Below are 11503 nucleotides of genomic sequence, written 5' to 3'. Positions count from 1 at the left end.
AATACCAAGGGCTCAAGTAGAAAGAAAATGTTTTGAAAATGATGATGGCAACAAATGTACAAATGTGCTTGACACAATGGATGGATGTATAAGAGTTGTTTGAGCCCCCAATAAAATGATTTATTTTTTTTTAAAAGGTACTCTAGCTTAGTCCAACTCAAGCCCATGGGTCCAATGCTAGCTAGACCCATCTTTGGGCTCATATAGGCGAAGGCCAATGACCCCAAAAGGTAAAATGGGATGCAAGGAGATCGTATGTCAGTGAATACAGATTTCTGTGAATCCAAGGTGAGAGGAAACATAGCAGGGCATAGACAACACAGAAGTTGGCTCCCAAGGTCAGCGGCCCACATGCAGCTGCCCCGGGAGCCAGACACAAAGACCTAGAAAGGATGCAAAAGAAGGCCAAGAGAAGAGGAAGTAGAAGTTCTCGCTGATTCTTATGTAGAAAAGAGCATCATCAGGTTGTATGTGACCTGACTGATAGGTTAGACTCCACCTTTATACCTTCATCAAGATTTAAATTGACATACTAACTACCACAATGGTAATATGTTTCCACCTTGTGGATATAGTATTTCCAAATATCCTTCCACAACAGTATTATGTTTCTACTTGAATAAGGGAGAGAGGGCCAGGGTATTTTGTAAAGTCTGAGTCTTGGACATATCTATAATTAGATCACTTAAATTGTTGTTATGGTGTTAATGAGTCAGTTCTGAATCATGGCCACATTATAAGTAACAATAAAACATTGACTAGTCCTGCACAATCCTGAAGATCATTGGTATGCTTGAGCCCATATGTTCACCTCAAAGAAAGCCTGCTAACCATATGATTTCTAGTACGGACTGATATCCTTGAACTAGCCTGCAGTGCCTTACAATAGCTGAGGTCTATTATAAAGAAGGGGTGATTCAACCAAGGTGTATAACACTGATGAATCACACATCCTTCCTCTAGTTCCTGAATGCTTCCATCCCCCCCCCCCCCCCCAGTTCTACTTACAAATCTGGCTAACCCGGAGAAAACACATTGGTACAGATAAGTGCTCTTGACACATAGAATTCAGGACAGAGAAATCCCTCAGGAACAGTAGTGGGAGTAGTGATATCATAAGGGTAGGAGGATGGTTGGGGAGGAGGAGAAAGGTGGAACCCATCACAAATTTGCATATATAGCACCCTCCCCCAAGGGGATGAATAACAGAAATGTGGATGAAAGGAGACAATAGACAGTTTAAGATCAGAAATAATATTGACAATATATAATTGATCAAGGATTCACAAAGTTGGGAGGGAGGGGGGGGGAAGAGGAGCTTATACCAAGGGCTCAAGTAGAAAATGTTTTGGAAATGATATTGGCAACATGTGTACAAATGCTTGATACAATTGATGTATGGAATGTTGTAAGACCTGTAAGAGCTCCCAATAAAATAATTATATATATATATATTCAAAAATTGCTGATTGCTAAATTTTCGGGAATGTTACCAGCTGGTTATTAAACAAGATATAGCGTCTGGGGTCTTAAAAGCTTGAAGGTAAACAAGCGGCCATCTAGCTCAGAAGCAACAAAGCCCACTTGGAAGAACAAATCAGCCTGTGTGATCACGAGGTGCCGAAGGGATCAGTTATCAGGCATCAAAGAACAAAAAATCATATTATTGTGTGCTCACCTCCATGATACAATCACTGAAGACAAATGGGTGCATAAGCAAATGTGGAAAAGAAAGCTGATGGTGCCCAGCTATCAAAAGGTATAGCGTCTGGGGTCTTAAAGGCTTGAAGGTAATCAAGCGGCCATCAAGCTCAGAAGCAACAAAGACCACATGGAAGAAGCACACGAGCCTGTGTGATCACGAGGTGTCGAAGGGATGAGGTATCAGTCATCAAAGAACAAAAAAATCATATCATTGTGAATGAGGGGTAGGGTGGGGTAGGGGCCCTAAGCCCATCTGTAGGCAACTGGACATACCCTTATGGAAGGGTTGCAGGGAGGAGACGAGCCAGTCAGGGTGCAGGGTAGCAATGATGAAATATACAACTTTCCTCTAGTTCCTAAATGCTTCCTCCCGACCCACTACCATGATCCCAATTCTACCTTATAAATCTGGCTAGACCAGAGGATGTACAGTGGTACAGCTAGGAACTGGAATCACAGGGAATCCAGGACAGATGATCCCTTCAGGACCAGTGGTGAGAGTGACGATACCGGGAGGGTGGGGTAGAAAGGGGGAACCGATTATAAGGATCTACATATAACCCCCTCCGTGGGGGAAGAAAAACAGAAAAGTGGATGAAGGGAGACATCGAACATTGTAAGATATGACAAAATAATAATTATACTTATTATCAAGTGTTCATGTGGGTGGGGGGAGTGGGAAAAATGAGTAGCTGATACCAGGGGCTTACGTGGAGAGCAAATATTTTGAAAATGATGAAGGTAATGAATGTACAAGTGTGCTTTATACAATTGATGTAGGTATGGATTGTGATAAGAGTTGTATGAGCCCCCAATAAAAAAAATAATGTTCTGACATATGTCTATTATTTCTCTGATTGAATAAATATTTATAGTTGAAGAACATGTGATGAATTACAACTATAAGGCTACAGATATGAAAGTCTGGGGAAAAAATCACCAAACAATCTCAAAAAATCAAGTGGTTATATGGCATTACAATAAACAAAAATATTGTATATTTATTATTTGTATAAGTAAAATTTACAATAATCTAATAAGTATATATTTATATATATATATACACATAAACACACACACACACACACACACACACACACATATATATATATATTTACCCAGATAAGTGCTGGTTGTTAAATTAAATGGTTGTTTTTAAAATACTATTACTAAATAACAGAGTACTTAATTAAATAACAACATGTAAATGAAGCTAGAGCAGGGGGCAGTGAACTACCCTAGCAGACTAACATCTTGTTTGTGAAGTTTCGTTAGAACATAGGCAGGCCTACTTGTTTATTTATTTTTTACAGCTGATTTGGGAGATAGATGAGGCCTTTTACTCCTGCCAATAGTTACAGTCTCGAAAATCCACAAAGGCAGTTCTATTCTGATCTACAGGGTCTCTATGAGTTGGAATCAACTCAATGGCAGTGAGTTTAGTTTTGTCTAAGGGATTTTAGATGAATTCATATAAATTAAGGTTAAAAGGCCAAAATAAAAGGAAAAAACTGTCTTGTTCACTTACAGCATATGAAATGCTAATGGGGCTAGTGCATTTCTGATTGCATGCATTTCAGTTGTATCTTATTAGGTACAAACATGATTTTAATTATTGTCTTTGGAGATTATGCATGCATAGAGAGTTGTGTACAGGTGTCAAGTTGACAAAGAGTAGTCTGTGGCAGTTAGATATTATGTCAACATGCAGTTGGATGAAAGTGTAGGGGTGAACACATTGGACGGAGTTTCTGTACAGCCGCTGGAGACCCAGGGCATGTGCCAATGAATACTGGACCCTACGTTTTCCAACTACACACCTACTCCAAAGGCCATACCAGAGGGATGTGATGTGGAAACCCCACTAGGTGAACTGAGCTTTACCTCAAATGCACCTATAACATGAGAACTTAAGGACAAAACTATATGGTGTATGAAGAAGCAGAAGACAGGTATACCAGGAGTTCTGAATTAATAGGTATGCTACCATATAACTACTCCTTCAATACCCTATTTGCTTTATTAATCTGGCAGACCTGGGTCTGTCATTGTCTTTGAAAATTGTTCTAAGTTTTGCCTCACCCCCAACCCCCATTTTTTGTGTAAATTGAGTCAGGATTTAATCTGTCCAAGTCAATAATCCATGCATTGCAATTTGTAGTCAGCCTGCACTTGTTTGCTCTCTCCTTTTCTCAACTCTGTTTTAAATACATTACTATGGGCTAAATCAATGACACTATAAATAGAAGGACCGGATGCTCCAGGGAGATGATTGGTAATATAACATGAAATAGCAAAGATGTCTCTAAGGTGAACCCTAGGTATATATGAAACATAGATATACGAGATTTTGGGCTCACACTTAATCCTACCTCCAATCTAAGAGCAATTAGTTCTTAAGACATGGCCTTGCTTGATAATCACCCTCCTGAAGAGAACAAGGAATATATGAGCAGTATAGCAAAGTGTGGTGAAGAAACTAGATTACGCCTGGCTATCAGATAGAATAGCATCTGGGGTCTTAAAGGCTTGTTTTCAAACAAGCACACTTCCATGCTAACTAAGTTCACATGGAAGAAGCACACCGGGCTATGTGACCTAAGTATTGTAAATGATATATCGAAATCTGAAGGAGCGGTGGTATCAGAGTTTACATTGTTTAATTCTGGTTTGCCGAAGGCTATGGATGACAACAAAAGTCCAAAATACATTTGCGGGAATCTACATATAGAATAAGCCTCCAATGGTTTCCCTCTAACTGTAATCGAGGGATGGGAATAGGCAGGATGTCAGACAGAGCATTGTACAGGTGATTATCGTAGATTAAAAGAAAACATTTTATTTGAATGGTTAAAACCTTATCATTTGCTCTTCCTTGTGGCACATTTTGAGTTTGCTTTAATTTTTAATATTTTCTCTTTTCTTTTAAACTGAGGCTTATCCTGTGGTATTTTATTATTGTTGGTAGCCTTCTTGACTCTTTGTTATGTATTTTTCTGTTTTTCAGTATATGAAACCCAAGACGAGTTAATCTATAGAGACAATAACTAGATTAAGGGTTCCTGGGGGGTACGGCAGGGGAGGTTTGGGGTTAATGGGGAACATTAATAACAAGGAGTACAAGAAATAAGAAAATGTTTGGACTATGTCCTAATAAAATGGTTTTTAAAAAAAAGAAGCAAGTGTAGGAGTGGAACGCAACCTACCAATTAGGTCACAGCCTCCTTAGGGGTGTGGCCTTTTAATGAGAGACACTGGGAATCCCTCTCTTTCTCTCTCTCTTGTCCTTCCCCTTTCTCCTTGCTAGGATGTCTGTCTTCAGGGCTCCATGTGGGCCACTGATCCTGGGAGATGTCAGGACCTTGCCAGGCTTCTAGTGACATCAGATCCACATGACTCTGCACCCATGGGCCTGTGGTCTCCCTGCTTCACCATTCTGTTTCATTGGACGTGAATCTGAACAGAACTGTGACTAGTACTGCACTCTGGGGCTTGATTTACACTGGGCTGGGATGCCTTCTTTATATAAAATTATCTCTTAAAAAAGTATCTCTTGATATAAGGTCCTTTATATCAACACACACACAGGCACTTTAAGTTTAGGCCTTGAGATCAGAAAGGACTCAGCTTCAATGTAGGAGACTCATCTCTTACCAGCTGCATGCTGTGGGTGCCCCTTTCAGAGAGGCCAGAGAGGCACTGGGAATCTCTCTCTCTCTCTTGCCCTTCACCTTCCTCCTTGCTTGGATTCTGTGTCGACCTCCAGGGGTTGCCCCATGTGGGTTGCTACCCCTGGGAGCTGCTGGTGCCCTACCATGCCCCCACCAACTATGGAGCCACACAATTCTGTGGCAGTAGATACCCTCATTTACTCTACCTAGGTTATCCCTTTCCTAGGTTCCCGAGGAAGATGTACTCCTCTCCATTATATAGGAGACAAGACCAATCCCAAGCCAGAGATTTTAGAAAAGTGGAAGTAGAATTCTGACCCTAGGTCTACCTGCTGTTGAATGATGGAAGATGTATGAACCCCAGACAGTAAAACTGCAATCAGTACTCAAACTGAACACTTTTGGACATTTTGGATGGGAAGTTTTCTAAGATGCACCCATGATTCTCTAAGAGCTGCTCTGCAGACTGGAATCCTAATGGTCATTGCTGGTACGCACAATCATCTGCTTCACTGTCTTGTGGTCTTGAGGACATCAGGGTTCTCCTTGGGCATCTCTCAGTCTCTACATTCCCTGTCTTAGTCTACCTTCAATACTTGTGCAGGAGGGCTATGTCAGGCCTGCTTCCCCAGGATGAGGTAAATTTATGTGACTGGGATTGACACTGAAACTTGTTCTATTATCCGCAGGCCTTGGTACCAACTAGGTTTCAGAATAGGCATTCTTAATGTTTGCACTCTGAGTGTGAAAATGGTTGATCACTTGACTATTAACTGAAAGGTTAGAGATTCAAACTCACTCAGGAACACCGTGGACAAAAGCCCTGGTGATCTTCTTCTTAAAGGTCACAGCCATTGCCAACCCGATGGAGTAAGGTTGTACTCTGACACCTGGAATAGACCCAATAATAACTAACAACAAGAGCACAGGCATGCTTGCATCAATAATCACTTTCCTGCGAAGCAGTGAGTGAGACATCCAATGACATGGCATTGGATACAGTTGCTGCAAAAGACCTCTTGAAAGTTCTAACAACCAAAGGTGTCACTGACGACGAAGGTGTCTGACGCGTCATGTACAACCAGCTCATATACACGTCAAAGTAAGAAAAGGGAAAAGGAAGACAGAAGCATTGATGCATTTGAGTTATGGTGTCGGTGAAGAATAATGAAGATACCATGAACTAGCTGAAGAATGAACAACTCAATCTTAAAAGAAATACAAGCAGAATATTCCTTAGATGTGACTTTGATGAAACTTTGATGTGCTTTGGACAGATCATGTGGAAAGACAAAGATCTACTAAATAAATAAGGTGGATCTATAACAATGAATTCAACCATAACAATGATCATACACAGATGGCACAGATGTGGGCAATGTTTGGTTCTGTTATAAAGTTGCCATGAGTTGACTAGATGGCAACTCACAATGCCAAAGCCTTTTGAGTGCTGACATGAATACACCCAAGCGATGAAGTTCTATGTCCTAAACGTCTCCAGAACAGTGCAACTAAGGAAGAATACACACCTTTCTTTGGCCGAGGAACTGAAGAGGAAACAGATGACTAATATGCTACTCAGCTTAAGAAAAAATGTTTTATAACTAATTACACAGGCCAAGTTTAATCTGATAGAACACAGAATATTATTTGAGCTAGCTTATCATTAAGATCATATAATGACTTAGTTAATCCTCACATTATCTGGGGTTTTGAAGTACTTTCACACAGTACATCCTTGGACCTGGGGTGCTATATTTTTGTTTTTAAGCAATTTAGCTGCAGAGATCTGAAGGAGATTGAAATGAACAACCAAAAGTGAGGCACTTTGCCGCCAAACAGGTTTTTGAAATCACTGTACGGAGATGAAAACAGCCTTGCCTTTTGGGGGGCAATGTCTGGTGAGGCCACAAATCTTGGTGCTTAGAAGCTACCCTAACCAGACAATCAGCCAGAAACAGCATTCCCATTCATTCCCATAATCTCACATCCTTGGGGCCCCAAAGCCAGCACACATCCTAGGGCTTGCTTTGCACACAGACTCTATGGTTATGGGATACTTCTCTCTCCGTTTCTCTCACCTTCTGCTTTTTCCTCTTCCACCACCCCTCCTTCTCTCTTTTTCTTTTTATCTTCTCTGTTTCTCCTTCTCATTGGGAAATACATTAACATACAAACATAACATAATAATGTACATTATGGAGTTTGTCAGAGTTCCTGGGTGGTGTAAGTGGATAAATGCTCAACTACCCGAAAAAGTTCGCTTTCCACCCACTCAGAGGCCTTTCAGAAGAAAGGCGTGGTGACCTATTTCTGAAAGATCATACCCTTGAACCCCGTGGAGCAGTTCTACTCCACACACAAGTGGTTGCTGTGAGTTAGAATCAGCTGGGCCGCAACAGTTTACTCTTATTTCTTATGGGTTGAGTTACTTCTTCATTTATTTAATTACCTCCCCAGGAGTGTGAGTTTTCATTGCCCACACTGATGGACTTTCAGACATGATGCTGGTGGTTTGGTTTCAATGTGAATACTGCCTATCCAGGTCTTTTGGCACCAAGTAACCACCAACCGAGTAAGATTTCAGTGGAGATGTCAATGACTTCTTTCTTAGAGCCCTCCTCAGCCTAAAGAGGTTCTTTAGCTCTCCTGCTGGTGTTTTCGAACAATATACACGCTCTACAGTTCTTTTGAGGTCTATTCAATTTCTCAAATTCCCCCCTCTAGGGGAAATGACAATGCTCTGGAATTCGTGGTGATTTCATACATGTATACTGTAAAATGATTAAAGAACTGACTTTTTATGTTAGGCGAATTTTACTGCCATTGAAAAACCTCCAAAATTTTCATTCGATTAATATGTCTCTGCTATATTATTGTCACAAAATTTCCTGAGAGACACTGACCTTGCTTCTCAGGGTTGCGGACCTGGGATGGCAAGTCTTGGATTTCCAAGGTCCATTCACCTTCAGCCTTTTCTCCCCAGCAGTGCACGGTCATAAATTCCCAGTTTGTAAATCCTTCATTGGAATGATCCAGCAATCTGAAATTAAGAGATGTAGTATCAAAAAATGAGTATCACTGGATGTATTACTACATCTAAATTTTCCCCAGGTGACTATACCATAGGATGAGGTACATTGCAAGGGTTTCCAGGGATAAAGCAGAGAAGCAGGCTAGCCGGCTCTGATGTGAAGGAGAAGGTGTGTTAGGCCAGTTGACTAGAGGAACAAATCCAGGGATACTCATATGTGTTCAAGAGAGAGCTTTATATCAAAGAGTAATTGTATATTAAAACCTCCCATCCTAGTCCAAATCAAGCCCATAAGTCCGATATTAGCCCATGGGTCCGATACTAGTCCATAACTCACTCCTTAGATTCATGCTGTCACATGCAATCATGTAAAATGTTGGAAGATTATGGGATGGTGGGTGCAATGTCTTGTGGTTTCAATGGTGGTAGATTTTCTAGCCATTTTTCCTTGTCCTCCAAATTAATGAATTTGTTGGAATACAGTCTTTGCAGTACTACATTATTAATCTTTTTACTTCATTAGGGTTTGTTGTGCCTCCCCGTTTCATCCCTAATTCTAGATATGGTCTCCTTTTCTTTTGTTAGGTTTGCTTTCAGTCTGTTGGTTTTGTTGATACATTCATAGAAACTTTTTTTTTTGCTTTGTTGAATTTTCCATTGATTTTCTGTTTTTCCGTTCATTTATTTCTGCTTTAATTTTTATAATGTCTTTCCTTTTGCTATTGGAAGGTTTATGCAGTTGACTCTTCTAGTTGTTGGAGGTGTTAAGGTGCTGAACATGATTCTTTTTTTTTTTTTTTCATGTGCACATTAGTTGCTATAAAGTGACCTCTGATAACTGCTTTTGCTGCATCCCCTAAGTTTTGGTATGTTGTGTTATTCTCATTAGTTTCTAGGAACTTCCTCATCTCCTCTCTTATTTGGGCTATTACCCCGTCTTTTTTGAGTAGTCTGTTGTTGAGTCTCTAGTGTTTGTTTTTGTTTTTATTCTTTGTATTGTTGATTTCCAGCTTTATGGCACTGTGGTCAGAGAAGATGGTTTGAGTTTTCTCAGGCTTGCTTTATGACACTGCATGTGGTTTATTTTAGAAGATGAGCCAGATGTGTTGGCAAAGAATGTGTATTTTTTTTTGCTCTTGGTTGGAGATCTCTGTAAATATCTAGGAGGTTAAGTTGTTCGATTCTGTTGTTCAGGTCTTCTGGTTTTTTATTGAGTGTCTTACCTGTTGATCTATCTATCTTTGAAAGAGGTGTATTGAAGTCACCTACTATTATTGTTGATCTGGTGCTTTCCCTTCATCTCTTTGAGGATTTGGTTAATGAATTTCGAGGGTCTTTCATTGGGTCCATGTATATTTATTATGGTTATGTGCTTTTGGTATATTGATCCCTTAAGGATGATGTAATGCCCATTTGTGACTCTCATTATGTCGTGTACCTTGAAGGCTATTTTATTGGAGATTAATATTGCCATCCTTGATTTTTTGTTGTTGTTGCCATTGACATGGTAAAATTTTCATCATCCTTTGACTCTCAGTCTATTTTTATTGGTGAGTTTGAGATGTGTCCCTCAATCTTTTTGTCTAATCCAGTCTGTTGCTCTTTGCCTTTGATTGGTGTGTTTATTCCATTGCCCACTGGACAGTATTTTTGTAATGTTTCTATGAATTCTCTAAATATTTCCTTGTTTGAGAAAATGTTTATATCTCCTTCAAATTTGATGGAAAGCTTTGCTGGATAAGGGATTCTTGAATTGCAGTTGTTGTCTTTCAGCTTTCAGAATATTTTGCTCCAATTTCTCCTTTCCTGCATGGTCTCTGCGGAGAGGTCTGAGCTTATTCTTAGAGCTTATTCTTATTTGTTTACTTTTATGGGTGCCTGCTTTTTCCTCTCTAGCTGCTCTCATGATTCTCTCCCTTTCCTTGAAGTTGCATAGTATGACTACTATGAATCTTGATGTGTTTTCTTGGTGTGTGTGTGGGGGGTGTTAATCTTTTTGACGTTCTATCTGTTTCTTGGATGGTTATCCTCTCCTACTTTGTGATATTGATGAAATTTATTCTAAGAATTCCCTTAGTAGTTTAACTTTATACGGATTTGTTCCTTCCTGCTCATGAACCTCAATAATTCAAATAGCATTTCACTTCATGGTATTCAACATCATCCTCAGGCTTTTTTCAGATTCTTTTGTGGTTTTTGTTTGATTGTTTCTCTCACTTGCTGAATTCTGCTTGGTTGTCTTTGAGTTTGTTGATTTGATTTTCCATTTCTTCTATTCGTCATTCCTTAGCTTCTGAATTTCCTTTGTATGTGAGGTTTCTAGTAGGTCCATTTTTTCATCTATTTTCAGGATTGATCCCCTAATCTCTTCTAAGGCCCCCAAGTATCTGTGATAATTACAAAATCTGTTGTCAATTGAAGACTAAACTACACCTCTCCACTCTTAATAGTCTTGAATTGACAACATCCAAAGAATCTGAAAAAAGCCTCCTAGCTCTTTCCTCTATTTCCTTTTACTTTCCTCTTTTTGCATTATCATGCTCAGCCTTCATTTAGGGCCGGGGCTTGACACCCCATCAGACTCAACCTGTAAACACTTTAAAGTCCAACAGTTCTTGAACTGACTACAGGCTTTTCTTTTTTATTGTTGTTTTTGTCATTAGCTCTTTGTTGTTGTTTTATTTTATTTTGCTGCTTAGTTTTGCTCTCTTTTGTTTTTGTGCGTGTTATTATCTCCACAGGTCTGTCTAAATAAGATAGGCTGGAGGAGAAGACAATGGGACCTACAGTTCCAGGGATACACTGGAGAGGGGGAGGAGGGGGAAGGAAGTGGTATTAACAAACCTAGGCCAAAGGGAACAACAAGTGAACCAAATCGGTGGTGAGGAGGTGTAGGCCTGGTAGGGCGTGATCAATGGTAATGTAACCAAGAAGAATTACTGAAACCCAAATGAAGGCTGAGCATGATAGTGGGACAAGAGGAAAGTAAAAGGAAATAGAGGAAAGAACTAGGAGACAAAGGGCATTTATAGAGGTCTAAATCAAGGCATATACATATGTAAATATATTTATGTATGAGTATGGGGAAATAGAT

General features: G+C 39.9%; 1 protein-coding gene across 1 annotated transcript in view; it reads right to left on the bottom strand.

The window, feature by feature from the left end:
- Window positions 1-11503, bottom strand: part of PCSK6 (proprotein convertase subtilisin/kexin type 6) — a 241318-nt gene that overhangs the window by 50697 nt on the left and 179118 nt on the right. Inside the window, exon 14 of the mRNA XM_045286304.1 lies at window positions 8282-8418. Coding sequence (XP_045142239.1) covers window positions 8282-8418 — 137 coding nt within the window. The remainder of the gene's footprint in view (window positions 1-8281; window positions 8419-11503) is intronic.

The sequence above is a fragment of the Echinops telfairi genome, unplaced genomic scaffold (genome assembly GCF_000313985.2).
Source record: "Echinops telfairi isolate 266 unplaced genomic scaffold, ASM31398v2 ScPeMD7_7;HRSCAF=31, whole genome shotgun sequence".
NCBI lineage: Eukaryota > Metazoa > Chordata > Mammalia > Afrosoricida > Tenrecidae > Echinops > Echinops telfairi.
The sequence above is the reverse complement of the archived record's forward strand: the minus strand, read 5'-3'. Positions and strand labels throughout refer to the sequence as shown.